Source organism: Cervus elaphus, chromosome 20 (assembly GCF_910594005.1).
Source record: "Cervus elaphus chromosome 20, mCerEla1.1, whole genome shotgun sequence".
Taxonomy (NCBI): Eukaryota; Metazoa; Chordata; class Mammalia; order Artiodactyla; family Cervidae; genus Cervus; species Cervus elaphus.
Window position 1 is genome coordinate 24,974,709 of NC_057834.1, and position 20,267 is coordinate 24,994,975.

Here is a 20,267-nt window from a genome sequence, read left to right on the forward strand (position 1 = left end):
CACAACTGAAGTGCCTTAGCGGGCATGCACGAAGTCCAGTGGTTAGGACTAGGCACTTTCACTGCATTTTCACAGTGCCTGCCCTATTTCTCCACTGTCAAGGAACTACTTTTTCCCTCTGATTAATAACTATCTTGTGGAGGAATGCTTCACAACTCTGTAAATATTGTTTTTCTGCAAATCTTCACTCACTGTGTTATCTTTTTATGAAGACAGAAGAAAAATAATGCATTTTAGCAAGATTTTCATCAAAATAGTTATGGTGTTAAAAAATAACTTCAAGAAACTGAAACTGGCAACCATATGACAAATATGACTACGTAGCTGCTGCTGCTAAGTCGCTTCAGTCGTGTCCGACTCTGTGCGACCCCACAGACGGCAGCCCACCAGGCTCCCCCCGTCCCTGGGATTCTCCAGGCAAGAACACTGGAGTGGGTTGCCATTTCCTTCTCCAATGCATGAAAGTGAAAAGTGAAAGTGAAGTCGCTCAGTTGTGTCCGACTCTTCAAGACCCCATGGGCTGCAGCCCACCAGGCTCCTCTGTCCACGGAATTTTCCAGGCAAGAGTACTGGAGTGGGTTGCCATTTCCTTCTCCAATGATTATGTAGAATTCCTTACTATTAATAATTTTTTCAATTAATTTTTATTTTTATTAATATTAATAACTTCAAAGAAATTATATATGTACAATTCTTAGTTTTTAAAAATATCCTTTACATATCTAAAGTCAATTTGTAGGTTAATAAATATAAAAATAATTTGGTTTCTTAGTAGTATTGTTGCTTTTGAAAGATTTAGAGGAGTCATTCCCAGAAGTTTTTCTACTTTGTCCAGTGTTGGGGGCAGAATGAACAAAACAAAAATTGTTTGAGAAAATATTCTAAATGCCTTTCCTTTCCTTCATTTTTCTGTGTTTCTTCAGATCTCTGCCAAGAAGCCCACTTTTACCTTATTGCCCAACTTAAAAATATGCATTGTTGCCCATTTGCTCACAGGATGAGGTTCCAGCTTCTCAGCTTACCCTTTCAACTTTATGATTATTTTTTTAATAATTCTCTTTATTTCTGGTTGCACTGGATCTCCGTTGCTGTGCAAGGGCTTTCTCTGGCTGTGGTGAGTGGAGGCTCCTCTCTAGCTGTGGTGCTCTGGCCTCGTTGCTGTGGCTTGTTGCAGAGCTCAGGCTCTGAAGTGGGGGCTCAGTAGTCGTGGCATCCAGTCTTAGTTGCTCCGAGGCATGTGGCATCTTCCCAGACAAGGAATCGAACCTGTGTCCCCTGCGTTGGCAGGCAGGTTCTTTTCCACTGTGCTTCCAGGGAAGTCCCCCCTTTCAGCTATAACATTTTCTTCTACCCTAGCCAAACTAATCTACACAGTCTGTTTGGAAACGGTGTCTCGTGCTTTTCTGTCTCTGCAAAATGCTTTTCCTATCTGTTTTGATTCTTCTCAACATTCCAGATAAAATTCTAATATATTTTCCCTAAAATACTCCCTGACCTCTTCATTTCTCAAACTTCAACTTTAATTAACTACATGTAGTCTATTTGCACCTTAGGGAGATGCTTTATAGGAACTTTTCTAGGGACAATAAGGTGGTATAAACAGGAAATAAAATACAGATTGGGTAGCCCGTAAGCCTTGTTTGGAGGGCTCTTTGTGTCCTCCCTTGTGCTCTGACCCTGCATGCTGTATGCATCTAATATTTGCTGTATACATTCTTGTGTGTTTGTATATGTGCATAGTATTTACTGAGACTGCATCCCCACAGAACCTAGCACTTACTTGCTATAATAAGTCATTTAATTGATGTTACTGTCTTTGTTTTATTTTAACAAAGCCTGCATCTCAACAGGAAAGCGGGCACATATTTTCATTCTTGTCTTGTATTTTACTTCTGTCCAAGGGTAAGCATTTATACTTGAACTCTTTTGGGAGTTGTAAATTGGTACTAATTAATCTGGACTGTTTTGCCAGATTTTTCTAAGAGCCAGAGAGTTTGAGTGGAATTAGATTTCCGTTTTAGGGCAACTTGGTTTCTTTCTTTCTTTGTTCAAAGGTACTTATACATTTCATTAACCAAAGCTTCACATTATAGGAATCCTAAAAATGCAACTGTTACCAGTAAACTGTTAAGTTTACTCCTCAAATGTTCCTTGAGAACTTTGTGACCACCAGGAATTGTCTCCGGTGTTGGGCACACACAGGCCAAATAAGATGAGGTTCCTTCTTTCAGAGTCTTGAGTCATAGTGAAGTTCAAGAAAATTGCAGGACTAAGTATCAGAAAGCTTTGGCTTCTCACTTGAAAGTGAAGCTTCAGTAGACTGCAATTGCAGAGGGACATGCAAGAAATATTGAGTAGTGGGGGCAAGAGGTAGGCAGATCAGGGAGATTTTTCCTGAAGTCCTGTTTAGGTGGAGTCAGGATTCTGTAGGATTTCAGAGGTGGCCTCATCCCCAGTGGTGCCCAGAAATGTGCCCGCTGCAGGGCACGCTGAAGGAAGCAAGAGCAGGCTGATGCAGCTCACCAGCAATTGCCCTCACCAAATATAAAGCAGGAGAAGGAGGAAGCAAATAAGGGAGCTTTTAAACTGGGTTTTAAATTAAAAATTAGCATGGACAAATTTGCATTTTATTCAGAACCTGCCCAAAGAATCACCAGGTAGAAGATCAGCTCTTTCAATACATACCTGTGGTCCTATAAAGGTTGAATATTTCCTCCCTCATTTAATTCATTTCCCCCTGTGTGGTTAAAATGTGGTTGGTCTGCTTAGAAAATGAACTTATAGTTGCCGGGGAAGGGATAGTTAGGGAGTTTGGGAAGGTCATGTACACACTGCTATATTCAAAATGGATTGCCAACAAGGACCTATTGTATAGCACATGGAACTCTGCTCAATGTTATGTGCCAGCCTGGATAGGAGGGGAGTTTCAGGGAGAATGGATACATGTATATGTATGGGTGCGTCCCTTCTCTGTTCACCTGAAATTATTGTTAATTTGTTAACAGTTGTTAATCAGGTGTGCCCCAATACAAAATAAAAAGCTTAAAGTTTACAAAACAAACAAACAAACAAAAATGTGGTTAGTCTGCTTGTCCAGCTTCAGGTTGCTATGGCAGTAGACCCTGGTTTTATACATTTAAACCTGAATTTCTCAAAAACCAAGCAGATAAGTGTTGTGTCAAGCTCTCATCGACAGACTTCTAGGGGATTTCAGGAACAGTACTTTAGAATTTCCAAATGTTTGATGTACATTTCGTTTGTTTCTGAAGTGTGTATGTGTATGTATGTGTGTGTATATATATATGTATATGGGCTTCCCCGGTGGCGCTAGGGCTTCCTAGAAGGCGCTAGTGATAAAGAACCTGCCTGCCAATAGAGGAGACATAAGAGATGTGGGTTCAATTCCTGGTTCAGGAAGATCCCCTGGAAGAGGCTGTGGCAACCCACTTCAGTATTCTTGACTGGAGAACCCCATGGACAGAGGAGCCTGACTGTCTACAATCCATGGGTCGCAAAGAGTCAGATATGACTGAAGCAGCTTAGCACACAACATATATACACACACACATACACATATACATGTGTGCATATATAAATATTATAAAATAATTATTTTGTTTATTTATTTGGCTGTTCTGAGTCTTAGCTGCAGCATGTGGGGTCTAGTTCCCTGACCAGGGATCAACCCTGGCCCCCTGCATTGGGAGTGCAAAATCTTAGCCACTGAACCACCAGGGAAGTCCTCTAAAGTATGTTCTTAACAATTAAAATAATAATAAGGAATAGCACGCCAGACATTAAATTATGTACATAATTTGGGGACTTTGGATACTGCCATGCATTCTTCAGAATAAGGCAGGTTTTTGTAATTTCTATGTATACATTTAAATTTGTGAGTGTACATTTAGCAGTGGAGTAGAGCATCGCCACATCTTTTGAAAGCTTCAAATCCACGCGTGTACACTAATGTGCTTCTGCCTACATTCAATTAAATGCCAGGCAAGGCTTGGCTCATCTGCTTCAGGCATAGTCTTCTTTATTATAGTATCGTAAGTAGAGTCCAACATCTCATTGGTATGTTGGATAGTGGTTACAAGTTTGTGTTAGTTGCTAAGTCACATCTAACTCTTTGTGACCCTACGGACTGTAGCCCACCAGGCTCCTCTGTCCATGGAATTCTCCAGGCAAGTGTACTGAAGTGGGTTGTCATTTCCTTCTCCAGGGGATCTTCCCATCCCATGGGGTGAACCTGGGTCTCCTGCATTGCAGGCAGCTTCTTTACCATCTGAGCCACAGCCACCAGGGAAGCCCCTGAGGGCATTTTAAAAATCTTGATGCCTAGGCCACACATATACTAATTAAATCAAAATCCCTGGGAGTAGGGGCAGGACATGGGCATCAGTATTTTTTAAATAGACTTTATTTTTCACAGAAAAATTGAGAGGTTGTATCGCCATATACCGGCTTCCCAGGTGGTGCAATGGTAAATAACCCGCCTGCCAGGGCAGGAGACGTGGGTTTGATCCCTGAGTTGGCAAGATCCCTGGAGGAGGAAATGACAACCCAATCCAGTATTCTTGCCTGGAAAATTCCACAGACAGAAGAGTCTGGCAGGCACATGGGGTTGCCAAGAGTCAGACACAGCTGAGCACATAGCCGTATACCCATTATTCCTTCTGCTTTCCACACATGCGTAGCCTTCCTCATTATCAACACCCCCACCAGGGTGGTACATTTATTACAGTGGGTGAACCTGCATCGACACGCCATAATCAGTCCAAGTCCATCATTTACATTCTTGGTGTTCTTCGCTCTTGGTATTGTATATTCTGTGGGTTTGGATAAATGTGTATAGTAAGTTTTGAGTACTTCTTGTCTGACTTGTATATGAAAACTACCTCTATCTTCATTGTGTATGGAGTTCCCCATGTTTGTTTGTTTGAATAATGTTTGTTGAAAAATGTTTGTTTGAATAATATTAAGACTTTGTTAAAGGTTGATAAACAGCGTAGTGAACAGAGCTAGGCTTTGGATCGGAGGGTTCCACAGTTGCTGAATAAGTCACTTGGGCAAGTTTTTTTGCCTCTCTGAGCTTCCATCCAACAGATAATACTCAACAGTGATGTTGGAAAATAATAAAAGTACCATAGTTTGATAATGTTTAACCCATAGTCAGCACTTAAGTGGTGGTTTGCTATTGCTCTTTTTCTTTTTGTCCTATTTTGGAGACAAGGAATATCCTTCTTGTAATCAACTATAGGCACATACTTTACCATCTTTTGTTTTGCTGTCCTTATAATATTTTGTATTAGGCTTTTCTGGCTTAGATTACATTTTGGCTCAAATATCTTCTAATATACTGTAAGCCTTCTAATAATATGAATTTGAGAGTTTGGAAATATAGATTTACAGTACAGTGGCCTTTTGCTTGGTCTTTTGCCATTTCAGCACTTGGGAAATACAAAGCATGTGAGAGTGTTATTCTGTTATCCATGGATATGCCTCCAGAGCTTACAACATGGTTTTTATGCTGAGCATTTAGTTCACTATACTCTGTCAGAAGTAAAATGATCTGATTTCTTCCCCAAAGTATCTTATTTTCATTTTCTTGCTAAAAACTGAGAAATGTTTTGACAATTTTGGACAGATGTTTGGACACAGATGATACAATTCAGGTTGACTACAACTGCGGCGTTTGTGTTGACTACTTGATTGGAGACTTTGGACTTTAGTGGGAACCGCTCTGTCTCTAAGCCGTTCTGGGTACATCCCCACACCCAGGCCTGGTGCCTCTGCCACGGTACTATGGATGTTTGTTCATTTGTCTCTCCGCAACTGTCAGTCCACTAAGGGCAGAAGCCAAGTCCCAGCATGGCTGAAAGAATAATGGTTGATTGAAAGAAGGAAAGCTGTAGCAGGAAAGAAAGATGAACAGTGCATACATAGTGGAGGGCAAGCAAGAAATGCCAGGGCTTTAAGGAGTCAAATGATCAGTGCAATGACTGGTCTGATTCAGGACCTTTTGAATCTCTCATTTGAGAAACAGAAAGGTCTTTGTTGGTGTAAAAGGGTTAAGGGTACAGATGTGGCCAGTTAGCCATCAATCATGAGTGGAAGGAATCAACTCAGAGGAATCTGGTAATCCGGTGTGTTAGTAACAGTACATAACTTTTTTTTTTTTCAATTGAACATTTCAAAAGATGAGTTGCCTTTGGGATTTTCTCATCTAGGTAGGAAGGTGACTCTTGGAGGAAACCTGTCTGTCTACACTTCCTCTAAGATGATGTCAGCCTCCAAACTTGACCCTGAGGAATCTCTGCACTTTTGTGTTGAGCATTATGCTGAAGCCATTGTTTGTGAAGCAAGTATAATTTTTTATGGCTGAGCTCAAATGAGTTGAGTTTGGTCTCTTTGATTCATTTCTTTCTTTCATTCATTCATTTCCCCCCTCACCGTTCAGACAGACAGTGGAGCGCACAAAGGTGGCCCCGCCCTGGTTCCGGGCAGCTGGCCCCTCCTGTGGAGGGTGAGGGGCGCCTGGCTGGGAAAGGCAGGATGTAAAGGGGCGCAGGGTGAGTGAGGCCTGGGGGGCAGACATGGGGAGGAAGTCACTTTTGTTTAGATTGTGGCCTGAGGTATAACTTCATGTTCCTAACAAAGAGCTCAACTTATTAATACTTAGGGCTCCTTGAGTAGAGTATATTTTTGTAGCCTCTCCTCACTTTGTGCCATCAAGCTGAGGCAGACCCAGAATAGCCGTGATGCATGGCAGAAAGCCGCCCCCGTTGGCCGCAGAGGCCTCTGACTTGGCACCGGCCTTGTTTCTGCCGACACGCATGGTCCATTGACTTCCCTTCATCCACCCTGGGAGTCACCGCTGGGAGACTGGGAGAGCGCCATGAGCTGGATGCTTTCACCGGAGCCTAAAAAATACCTATGTAATATCTTATTCAGACTGGGAGTCTGCAGTGACATGGGATGATGTGGATTAGAACAATAGTTTCTCTACATCTCCGTGTTCTTTATATTTGCATTCTTTAGCCATTTTAACTAGACCCTTAAAACTCTCTTCTATGTATAATTTTACTATGTACTTCCATAATACTCCTAGTCACTTTAAAAAAAAAAAGGCTGGACAAAGCAAACCATTTCCAATTGTTTAAGAATCCAGTGAATTCCTCCCTGGCTTAGGCTACATGGAATGTAGTCTGAGAAGGAGACCTATGTTTTCCTTTCTCTTTCCCCACACAGGAGAAACTTTCTAACGGGTTCATCAGAGCTGATCAGAAGCTGCTGTAAGCACTCTGGGATTCTTTGATGTGCATGTAACCACACGCAGTGTAAATCTCTGCTGAAACTTCTCCCTGAGATCAGCTGTGCAGAGTACCTTATTCATAGCAGTTCTTTTGGCTGATTGCCCTTCTTCATTCTCATGCGTCATGACTTCCTGTCTCCTCATCCGTACCATTCTCTGTCCTGGGGGCTCATCGCCGGCAGAGGCATGGCCAGGCGATGGATTGACTACTCAGCATGTTTGGGGGGAAGTGCAGGAGGAGATGAGATGAAGTCTGAGAGGTGGCCGGGGTTAGCTTACACTGGGCTCTGTGAGCCACTGTGAGTGCTCAGACCTGATCCTGGCTGATGTGGGGAGTCCTTGGAGCGTGTTGTGTAGAGTGATAAGATCAGAGAGGTCAAGATCTCTCTGACCCTCCGTGTATTGACTGTGGTTAAGTGGCTGAGGGTGGAAGAGAGAACCAGCTTAGGAAGTCACAGAAATAACCCAAGTGAAAGATGATGGTGGAATGGACCGAGATGGTAGCACTGGAAGAGCATGCAGAGATCCATTTCTAGATATATTTTTAGTGCAGACATGTTTTGTGATGGCTTAGAGGTAAATTGTGAGAAAGAAAGGTGTCCAGAGTTTTGACCTCAGCCACTGGAAGGCTGGAGTTGTCACTTACTAAAGTGGAGGGCAGATTTAGAGGTAGGAATCATCTTTACATTGTTAAATTTAAGATGCCAGTTAGATTCAAGTGACATTGTTGGGTTAACACTTGCATATGTATGTGTGTGTGTGTGTGTACGGGAGTCATCAGCATTTAGGAGATATTTAAAGCCCTGAAACTGGATGAGGTCACCAAGAGAATGACTGGACAAGAGGTCAGAGGGGTGAGGGACTTCCCTGGTGGTCCAGTGGTTAAGAACCCGCCTTTCAGCGCAGGGGACATGGGGTCGACCCCTGGACGGGAACTGCAGATCCACATGTCACAGGGCAACTAAGCCCGCGTGCTGCAACTACTGAGCCCAAGCTCCGCAATAACAGAAGCCCCCTTGCACTACAACAAAGACCCAGTGCAGCCAAAATAAAACAATTTTTAAAAGTTCAGAGGGATGGCCTGGGAGTGTCTAGCATATAGAGTTCAGGGGACTAGAAAAGGAAGAGCTAATGAGATGAGAGAATCAAAAGGGATGAGATACTGATACCAAATTGGGGGAAAAAAATCGTTCCAAGGAGGGAGTGATCAATTGTATCTAGTGTAGTTCAGTCAATAAGATGAGATTTGAGAATTAACTGTCAATTTAGTCACATGGAAGTCACTGGATTTCTTAACAAGAACCATTTTAGTGGAGTGCTGGGGATGAAAGCCTGAACAGAGTTTATTCAAGAGAAAATGGGAAGAGGGAGACTGGGCACAGTGACTGTGGACAATTATTTTAAGATTTGTAGATTAAAGGAGGGCAAAAAGATCTTACCTGGGGGGCAATGCAGGGTCAAGATTTTTTCCGCTAAAGTATATAGTGTATATAGAATAATAAATTTATATAAATGTATATAGTTCTATGGCTGATGACAGTAACTCTAGAGAATGAAAAATTCAGGAGAAAAAGTGAGAATTGCTAGACTAGTGTCTCTAGGTGGCTGAGAGAAGATGAGGCACCGTGGAGACGGGTACACACATTTCCTGCAGAGGAAGGACAGGCCACAAATGCAGATGGAGGGTAGGATATGGCTGGGGACACAGCGAAGTTCTCTTCCGACTCTATTTTCTCACGGAAACAGGAAGCACGGTCATTAGCCGAGCAGAAGCAGGGGGAGTCCACAGTTGAGGTTAAAGAGAAGGTATAAAGTAGTCATTTAGGAAAGTGGGTCCTTGACGGAGAGGGGGATGTGGGAGGATTGCTTGGCACCATCAAGGGTCCTGTTTGAAGTTAGTGGTCATGGATTTAAGGGGAAGCCCAGTCAGTGGGATCGTGTGCTTTTTCCGTCTGTGATCAGCTGCCCTGATAGAGATGCAGAATGGATGAGACTGTAAAACAGTTGCAGGACTGATGGATTCTGGGTTTTAATGTGGCTGAAGGATTCAATAAAATCAGGGTTTTGGAGGAAATGTTCTGGAAAGATCAGAGGTGGTCAGTCAGAGGGTAGAGAGCCTCAAATAAGATTGTGGAGGGGGTACTGGTATTGATGATAGGATCTGGGGCAGCAGTTCTCAACCAGGAGCAATTTACCCCTGAGTAGGGGAAATCTGTGGTTGTCTGAAGACATTGTTGGTTGTCACAACTGGAAGGGGAGAAGACACTTCAGACACCAAGTAGAGGTCAGGGATGCTGCTAAACATCCATGAACAGGAGAGCCTCCATCCACAACAAAGACTAATGTGGTCTGATTGTCAGTAGTGCCACGGTGGAGAAGCCCCATCTAGGCTATGATTATGGGAACTAGTAGCTGGGATAAGTCTGAGGACAAGATTATTGGAAAAAAGAAGATAAAGAGTAAGCCCATGGCAGATTCATATCAACGTATGGCAAAACCACTATAATACTGTAAAGTAATTAGCCTCCAACTGAAATAAATAAATTTAAAAAAAAAGAAGATAAAAAGCTTCCTATGACTAATGGAATCTCCAAGAATTACAAAAGGAGTAAGAGAAAGAGGGTCAGGGATAAGAGGAGGTTAACTAGCTATGTATGAAGTTATTCTGTTTTTCTGCAACTAGCCGATTGGTTGGAGTTGGAATTGATTTTCCTAACTCTAAAAACTACGTGTCGAAATTAGCCAGAGTGATGATATGTTGTTTTTAAAAGCCACTTGTTTTTTAACCAGTTTTGGCATAATTGTCTGTCTTAAATAGATTGTCTAAAAAACCATTTAGGGATTTGGTTGGTCTTTTTGGTCTTATATGACTGGAAACTTGGGCACTTGGCCTAGTTCCATCTGTAAATAACTTCTCAGGGTAACAGTTCTTGCAACTAGACCTTGTAGCATGGATCTTGTTTGGGAAAATCGTTGAGAAACTTATTTATTGATTTTAAAGACTGTGACTTTCCTTGCAGTGCTCCTCACAGTGGAGAAAACTAGCCAAAGTCACCCAGAGTAAATCAGGGCCACGAACCAGCGTTGCTTCCTGGAGGCAGTCACAGCGCCCAGCCTCGGGCTCTGCTTCGCTTTGAGCTCCCGCGCCCGGGGCCGCTCCTCTGCTGCCCACAGAAGCAAGGGGTGCCTTTTGTTTGCTTCTTGCTTAAAAGAAGGTCTTGTTTTGAGGTTTGGACCACGAATAATAATCTGTTGTTCTCTATAATAATAATCCACCCTCTTTAGCAGAAAAAAATCTACTTGATTCAGTGTGGCTATCAGTTTATTTAGAAGAATGGCCAAAAGTGCCCATTGTGTCCTGAGAATAAACATTTGCAAGATAGTTTGGGGGAATGGGGGAGTACTCTGGCTCTTCTTGGCCTGGAGTCATAAAGACCTCAGGAAGAAAAAATTCTGAAAATGACCATCAGTCCTTTGTGACAATACCCTTCCTTATTCTACTCATCTGTTACATTCTAAGAATAATTGGAACACTGTAGATAGGGATTCTCTCCCAAGTATTTCTTCAAAAAATATCTTATTTTGAAAATGTGTGTTTCTACTCTTTTCTGCGTTAGCTCTGTTTCCACTTTTAGGCCAAATTAGTTTCTTTCTAATCTTCATTTAGTCCATGAAAGAGTTTCTTTTTGGGTGAAGATTATTTTATCTTAGCAACAGTCCTTAATAATTCCCGCAGTTGCCTCTGATTGTTGATCTTGAAATGATAGACATTTTGATGACTACTTCCTGGGCTTAGGCTAACTGAAGAATTCAGTGAGTCGAGGAATATGTGACCCGGTGTGGTTATTATTTCTTGAGTACACATGTTCTCTGGGTAAGATTTCATTAATGAACACAAGATATGGTATGCGTTTTTCCCCCTTAAATATAGGAAAAGAGTGTGTTAAATAATGAACATGGCTTTAAAATAAAGTGCTCTCTTAACTAGAACAGTTTAAATTGGTTTAAATATGGAAGATGAGAAAAGATCAACCTGATATAAATTGAAATGTATGAGGTGACTATAAGAACCATTTAAAGAATTAAAAATACGGCTTCCACATCATTAAAAACAGAGCATCAGAGAAGCGTGATGAGATGTCCTTCAGTAGATGAACTGATAAGCTGAAGTACAAAGGATGTTGTTCAGCAATAAAATGAAGTGATCTATCATGTCATGAAATGATATGAAGGAAGCTTAAATGAGAGAAGCCAATCTGAAAAGGCTACATTAACTATATGATTCCAGCTATAGAATATTCTGGATGTTAGTGATACACTAATGCAAAGCGTTAACAATAGAGAAAACTGGAACTTGGGGGAAGCAAGAGGGAATATATGGGAACTCGCTGTTTTTTTTTGCCTGAAGCTCAGTCTTAACCTCGGGACCACCAGGGAAGTCCCAGGAACTACCTACTCTCTGCAAACTTCAAACTGCTCTGAAAATTAAAGTCTGTTAATTCAAAAGAAAACATACATATTAGGTAGAACTGAACTAGTAAAAATGTCTTCTTACTAAAAAACAAAAATCCAAGACTCTAATATACAGTGGTGGTGTATTACTGTATACAGTTTGTAATGTTCTTTTATCTTTTCTTTGTCCTCAGAAAAATATGCACAGTGGTATTCATGCTAAATCCTACTCCTAAACTTTCCTTGTTCCTCTCTCTCCAGTGACATATGGTGTATCGGCCTTGGAGGTGTATACACCAAAAGAAATCTTCGTGGCAAATGGGACACAAGGGAAGCTGACATGCAAGTTCAAGTCTACTAACACAACTGGCACGCTGACCTCAGTCTCCTGGAGTTTCCAGCCAGAGGGGACTGACACCACAGTGTCGGTAGGAATGCTTATTTGATCTCTCCTGGTCCTATCTCATGGTGTTCTTTTTATTTTTTTAATTAGAGGATAGTTAGAGGATATTATGGATATATAAAGGATATATATATTATCCTCTAATTAAATGATAATTAGAGGATATTATTTTTGAGTAAACTCCGGGAGTTGGTGATGGACAGAGCGGCCTGGGGTGCTGCGATTCATGCGGTCGCAAAGAGTTGGACACGACTGAGCGACTGAACTGAACTGAATGATGGTTTTTGCCGTACATCAACATGAATCCGTATGAGGTATACATATGGCCCCTCCCTTTTGAAAGCCCCCACCTCCCTCCCCTTGCCACCCCATTAGGTTGTCATAGAGCACTGGTTTTGGGTTCTCTGCATCATACATCAAATTACCAGGGGCTATCTACTTTACTTATGGTAATGTATATGATTCAGTGCTATTCTCTCAAATCATCCCGCTCTCTCCTCCCACTGTGTCCAAAAGTCTGTCCTTTATGTTTGTGTCTCCTTTGCTGCCCTGCATATTGGATCGTCAGTTCTATCTTTTTAGATTCCATATATATGTGTTAATATACAATATTTGTCTTTCTCTTTCTGACTTATTTCACTCTGTATAATAGGCTCTAGGTTCATCCACCTCATTAGAACTGACTCAAATGCATTCTTTTTTTTAGCTGAGTAATATTCCATTATGTATATGTACCACAATTTCCTTATCCATTCATCTTTCAACGGATATCTAGTTTACTTCCATGTCCTAGCTATTGTAAATAGCGCTGCAGTGAACACTGCCGTGCATGTATCTTTTTCAATTCTGGTTTCCTTAGGGCATACACCCAGTCGTGGGATTGCTGGGTCGTATGATAGTTTCATTCTTAGTTTTTAAGGAATCTCCATACTGCTTTCCTTAGTGGCTGTATCAATTTGCATTCCTACCAACAGTGTTAAGAGGATTCCCTTTTATCCATAGCCTCCCCAGCATTTATTGTTTGTAGACTTTTTGACGATGGCCATACTGACTCATGTCATGATGGCCTCATGAGATTCTTTACTTCTCTAGTGTGATTAATGTTGCATTCTTCTGATTGGGCACTTGCAAAATAAGTCCGTGAGACTTCAAGGCCCTTTTCTTGCCTCAGACTCTCCAGGGAAAAAAAAAGTAATTTCAGCATCTCTTAAATGCAACTTTTTACCTATATTGTTACCAATATTAATATCTCTATCACCTCTCTCTATCATCTATCTAATGGGTTGGGATATACGCCTGCTTTCCAAATCTTTGAGTGGACTTGTGTCCCTCAGGATTTATAAAAAGGGAGACCCTTGGGTGCTGTGCCTTAGAAGGAAGGAAAGATGAGGTAAAGTCAGAGATTACAGATTTAGTTAACTTCCTCATAGGGTCCAGTTAGGTATGATTCTTGGTAAAACAGAGTCCTAGAGTGAGTGAGAGCAGGAATCCATACAAATATAACATGGGAAAACAAAGCCAGAGGCATTCTGTTGCTTCCCGTAAACATGTTATTAATGTGGAAAATGTATCCTATAGATGCAAAATTAAACACACAGATTTACCCAGCAGAGTTCAAAGAATTATTTAAATCTGTGATGATTTCCCACTGATATCTTTTGCCAGACCAGAAGTGAGGTACATAATCTATAGAAAGTAAAGCATCAAAAAAAAAAAAGAAAGTAAAGCATCATCAGGAAGACACCCAGATGCTCTTTCCTTTGAAGAGCAGTTCTACTTATGCTCAAAACATCTTTGTCATATGGATCATGCATGTTTACATACCCTAAGCCTTAATATTAAAAGCATGCTGGGAACTTTCCCAGTGGTCCAGAATCTGCCTTCCAATGCAGGGGATGAGGGTTGGGTCCCTGGTTGAGGAACTAAGATCCTACATGCCTCAGGACAACTAAACCTGCATGCACCACATGTAGTTGGCACCAGAGTCCATGTGCCACAACAAAGACCCAGTGCAGCCAAAAAAATAGAAGGAGAGTCTGTATTTCTGGTTAATACTATATTTTAGCTAATCAATTTATACTTACATACCAATCTGATTATAGTTAATTCCAGAATGGTCAGTTACTGATACAGGATACTTTAACCCCCAGATGTTGGTGCACAGTTAATAAGATGAGTAGGATGCTCTTCATTTTTATAGATTTTCAAGAGAAGTAAAATTAAGCCCAAAATACCAAAGATGGCTTTTCTGGTCCCTGGAATTAGGGTCCCTGTGTCTGAAACTGAGCTCATCTTTTCTATGCTATGTTCCCTTCTCTGCTAGTTGTTTTTGGATATTTATTTTCTTCTAGGGACCTGATTTTTTGTTTTTTTAATCTTGTGTTTTGTTGGTGGGGTTTTTGTCCTTCCCTCCCCCATCCTCAGCTTCTTCCCTTCCACTGCTCACACTCAACCAAGAAATAAGAACATGTGCTGGATCTTCCTACTTTGTATCTGGCATCTAGATTTTTGTTAACCTTCCTGCTTCTCTGCTCCCCATTGCATGATAAAGACTCTGCCAGGGCTAGTGCAGTAACACCCTTGGTTATTCCTCCACTTTACATCATCCATCTTTCAAGCCACTCCTGCAGTCCACCAGGTGCCTCATCTTAAAACAGTTCCTTCACCTCATCACTGCCCTCTTCAGAATCCTCATGTTTCCCATTGCGAACAGCTCTTGTCTGGAATTCAAAACTCCTCACAGCTGTGTTCCAGCCCCACTTATGTTCTCCTATGTGATCTTCAGTCTAGCAAAAAGAACTTTATGCTTTGTTTTTCCACTTCTGAGCTCTTACCATTTAAGTTCTGTCCCATCTTCACATTCTAATCCCTCTAAATACCTTTTTTGACCTTTTAGCTGTTTTTTTGTGGGGGGCCATGCCACAAGGCATTTGGGATCTTAGTTCCCCGACCAGGGATTAAAACCGTGCCCTCTGCAATGGAAGCGTTGAGTCTTAACCACTGGACCACCAGGGAAGTCCCCCCTTTTTAGCTGTTCTTAAAACTCCCTGCCCACGTTATCTTGGCCACTCCTGTGAAAGAGTGTGCCATACTAGAGCACTTTTACTCTTCATTATCTTGAATGGAAGCATTTTAAGGGTAGAGACCTATCTTACACTTTTGATGTCCCTCACGATGTTATCACTGGCTTTTGCTTGATAAATGTTGGTTGATAAGGAGATCTGATTTCCCTGGTAGCTCAGTTGGTAAAGAGTCTGCCTGCAATGCGGGAGACCTGGGTTCAATCCCTGGGTTGAGAAGATCCCCTGGAGAAGGAAATGGCAACCCACTCCAGTATTCTTGTCTGGACAATTACATGGACAGAGGAGGCTGGTGGACTACAGTCCATGGGGTCACAAAGAGTCGGATACGACTAAGTGACTTTCACTTTCAAGGAGATCTAGTCTCTTTTTTGTATGAGTTTCTTTTTTTTACCATTTTGTTACTCTTTCTTACTGATTTGATCAAATCACTATCAATCAGCGCAGTGCAGCAAACATATACAGTTCCAGTAATGTGCCAAATGCAGAGAAGCTCAGAGACAAATACAGTTTCAGAGGCATCAGGACTAATGAGGCAGGGGCTGCAGAGACCCAGCAGTGGGAAAGGGTGTAGTATAGGTTTTCATTACTGTTTCAGAAATACAGGGCAGGGAATGTCTATAGATGAGGTAGAAAGGAAAGCAGAGACCAGATGACAGAAGGACTTGCTTGCTAAGCTAAGAGCTTGTGGTTTATTTCCTGGTAAAGAAGAGAGGGTGAAGGGCTTGGGCCAGGCAAGATAAGACATGAGAGGCATTAAAATGACAGAAATAGCTTAAGCTTTGAAATCAAAGCTGGGTTTGAATTTTGTCTCTTAAGACCTGTGACCTTAAAAAAAAAAAGACCTGTGACCTTGAGTAAGTCACTAAGGTTCTGAGCCTCACTTTCCTCACTTGCAAAATATCTGGCAGGTGAATCTTACTTGTAGAGTGGTTATAAGTGTCAGAATGTTATTTTTCATGGTATTTCGCATTTCTGTCCATCTTGCAAGCAGAGGCCTTGGCTGCCTTTGTTGTACAGTGACTAGTCTTAGCAGGCAGAGAGGGTGTCTCCTTCTGGAGCAGAAGACAGGCTTGCTTACTGTGCATGATAATAATATGTCTTCCTTTGGGGCAAAGGTCAGATGGGCTTACTGCCCATTTTGGAAGATTGGGGTTTTCCAAGCTTGGGGCTCTTCAGCTGTGATGCAGAGCCTCTGTGTGCACAGCATCCACCCTAGTCCCTCCATGCTGTCCTTGTGGATTTTGAGGGGCAGGGGCCGCAGATAAAAGCATGCTGCTGGCTGTTTGTAAGTATAGGGTTCTTTGTGTCCAAGTCTTCTCACAGGAGAACAAAGACTTCCCATGAGTTTTGTGTTTCTGCCAGCATCTGTAAACCTATGGCTGACTTGCAGAGAGGGTAAAATCTCAGAGCCTTCATAGTTCCTGATAAACATTAGTTTATTTTAAACACTGGGTATATATTTGATAAATGTTTTTTTTTTCCAGTAATCATTTAAGCATTATGAAGGATGGATTACAGGAACTTGAGACCAGTTAAAAGGTCATATAGTCCAAGATAATGAGGACATAAAATCAGGTAGTATTGGTGGGAATCAAATAGAAGAGAGAAACTTAGGAGATAGAATTGACAGGGCTGGGAGACTAATTGAGTGGGAAGCAAGACCAATCAATGATAATTCCACAATGTGTGATTTGGGAGACTGGCGTGCTGTGGTCAGTCAAGATGTCACAGGTAGAAGGTGGAGTTTGTAGGATAAGGTGGCAAATGGGAGGGTGGGGACAGCTGAGCTAAAGTAAGTAGGTGGTTGGATTAGGAGTCTAGAGCTCCAGAGAGTACTATGGATGAGAGAGAGATTAAGAAGTTAACAAAATATAGATGGCCATTAAATCATAGGAATGGATGAGATTGCACAATGGGTGAGATTTTAGCTTCATTAAAAGACTCTGAAAATGTGTTTGGATTGCTAGTATAGCTCCGTGGCTGACTAATGCTGGTTGCCACCCCCAACCCTACTATTTCCCCATCGGTGAATAAGAACAAAGACATCAGGCCTCCAGCAGAACTGCATAGATTGGAGCCACATATGAAGATAGATCCCCACCCTCCAGGCCTGACCTTATTTTCAGGGGACTGGGTTTGAGAAAGTTACTCTGAGAAATGAGTTCCTTTGCTGAAAGGAGGTCTGCAGAGAGAATGAGACTGCAAAGAGAAAGGCCTAAAGGCTGAACCTGCGAAGGCAGATGAGACTTTTGGGTTGTCTGGGCTGTGCTCCTTTCATATATCCATGACTTTTCTGTAGGAAGCAAATAAGTAAAATGGGGTAACTGTCGGAGCCATCATGGGAGGTCCCGCCCGTGACGAGGTCATGAAGAAAATACCGGGCAGGCAAGGCCGTCCGGGACCCCATCCATGACGAGGTCATGAGGAAAACACCTGACAGGCAAGGCCGTCTAGGATAAGGGACCCTCCAGGTTGGCCTCGGCCTCTACCCCACCCTGTATCCTCCCCCCTTTTCTGCTGTTGTTCTTATTTGCCCTGCTGCAGATTCTTGTGTTGCCTGCCAAGAGCCTTCCTGCTCCTCTTTCACTGAATAAAGACCAACTTAAAAGCTAATTGATAAATCTCCTGGATGCTGGTACCCTATGAAGGGGCCAGGGATGAAGGAAATGCTTCAATTCAAACCCTTTTGCTGGCATTCTGGCTTGTTTGATAAATGTGTGCTCTCATTGCACAAAATGCTCATGATTGTTCTAAACATCCTAAGCACAGTACGCTAACAAAAGAAACTATTAAGCATAGATCCCTCTGCAGGGTGAGAAAAGCTCCACAAATATTATAGCCACAAATGTGCCTAATAAAAAATAGTTTAGATAGAGATTAGCTGGTGACTTCTTGCAGGTAATTAACTTTTAGACTAAGAGCCTGTTTTGTGCCATATCTGCTGTTTTTGAAGTCCTTTGCATTTCTGTTCTGTAAAAAATGTAATCCTATCTAGTTCGCATGGAGATGACACCTAATAGAAAGAAAATAGATTAACCACAAAAAAGACAGGATCGGCTACTGAAGTTGCTTAAAGTTGCACCAGGTGCAAGCCATACATTGTCAACAGGCCTGAAGGCCAAAAGATATTATACATAGAGATTAACCATAAAAAAGGCCCTAATAGGCACAGAGCCCTTTGGGGGGTGAGGAAGCCCTATTAGAGAATACAAAAAATATTGTTTTTAAAAGTGGTTATTAGATCAACGTTTGATTGATGTTAATGAGCTGAGGTTGTGCAGTGGAAACTATTGTTAATATAGTTGGAGATCTAGAAAAATAAGAGTTTAGCCCTAGTGTAAAAACAATAAGATAATTGTTAATTTTAACCAAGAGTGCTAAACAGGGGCTGCCTCATCAGAGCCGCAGAGTCTTTGTGTGTTAAACTTTTTAGATAAATTTAGCTGAGAACTTCTGCAAAAAGACTGACTTTTATGTCAACAGGATTGTATTTCTATTATGTTACAACTTGCTATACCATGAGACTGCCACTTTTCTGTTTTCTGCTAACCTCAAGGCCAGAAGATAATGTACAAAAAATCTATGGGAAAAGACTCTCATAAACAAAAATATACAGAGCACACCTGGTTTCGTGAAGGACAAGCTGATGTAATGTTAAACTAAGACTGTATGCTTATCTGCCCCTTAGAAATGTGCCAACTTAGGGTATAAAGGCGATGGTGAGAAATAAAGTGACTGCCAGACTCTGCTGCACATCCTAGTCTGGTCTCTCTCTCACTCTCTCTCCCCTCTCTCTCTCCTCTCTCTTTCTTTCTCTCTCTTTCCCTCGCAGACTTGGCCCTATCAAGGCCAGTCTCACGTGTCTTCTCTCTCGCCGACGCCGTTCATCCTGAGGGTTCCCCTGAATCCTGCTGGGGCTAGACCCTGGCAGGTAACCCACCAGATTAACTGATCTGTGATATTTTGGCTTCTTTTTCTTGATGCCTTCATGTATCTTAATGGTAAGCTTTGTGAATGAAGGCTGAAACTTTTGGATTCACTGGGCTCAAACATGGTGTCCGTCAGGCTTTGAAGAATCAGCTGGTCCTGACTTTGAATATACCACCTGTTATCGTTGTGACCTTGGGCAAATGGCTTTGAGTCTCAATCTCCTTATTTACAAAAATATGGCTGATAATTGGTATATCACAGGAGTATTGAGAGGATTAGAGACAATGGACAAGTTTATTTCTTCAACTGAAAAAAGGTTGGGCTCCATGATTTCTAAACCCCTGTCTGGCTTGGGTTCCATTGCTTGAGATTTGGCATTTCTTTTTTCATCACATCTTGATGATGTGACATTTCTTTCTGGATACAGTCTTTTTTCCATGTCCTTCCTCCACAATCTTGATTGGAGCTCCTCAAATGAAGTCTTTTTTAAAAAGAACCCTTCACAGTATGCCTATGCTAGAGTTTAGAACTTCTGCCTTTGAGAATAGCTCATGTGTTCTTTTTTTCTAATTGCAGTTTTTCCACTACTCCCAAGGGCAAGTGTATGCTGGGAATTATCCACCATTTAAGGACAGAATCAGCTGGGCTGGAGACCTTGACAAGAAAGATGCATCAATCAACATAGAAAATATGCAGTTTATACACAATGGCACCTACATCTGTGATGTCAAAAACCCTCCTGACATTGTTGTCCAGCCAGGACACATTAGGCTCTATGTTGTAGAGAAAGGTACTTCCTTGAATATTTTTGTGGTAGTGATACAGTCCCCTCAAGAGTTATGTTTCGGATGTGTTTGAAAGGGGTATTTCTGCCATACAGTTATGATCCCTGTTTCCATGGACTGAGGCTCTATGAAACATCCGTGGGGGTCAGGGAACTCATTCCAACTGGAGTGTTCAATTTCTGCATTTATATACCTGCTGTCTGGAGCATATGGATCACATTCCAGGAGTATGAGTTTTTCATTGTTAGTTAGAAGTAAGGCCAGATTCATTATAGTTACATGTGGTGGGTAGTGGGAAA

The 20,267-nt window shown here is 41.8% G+C and overlaps 1 protein-coding gene across 2 annotated transcripts in view; it reads left to right on the top strand.

Annotated features, from left to right (window-relative positions):
• Positions 1 to 20,267, top strand: part of MPZL1 (myelin protein zero like 1) — a 76,869-nt gene that overhangs the window by 39,687 nt on the left and 16,915 nt on the right. For both annotated transcript variants that reach the window (XM_043875948.1, XM_043875947.1), the window contains exons 2-3: positions 12,029 to 12,195; positions 19,760 to 19,973. In XM_043875948.1, coding sequence (XP_043731883.1) covers positions 12,029 to 12,195; positions 19,760 to 19,973 — 381 coding nt within the window. The remainder of the gene's footprint in view (positions 1 to 12,028; positions 12,196 to 19,759; positions 19,974 to 20,267) is intronic.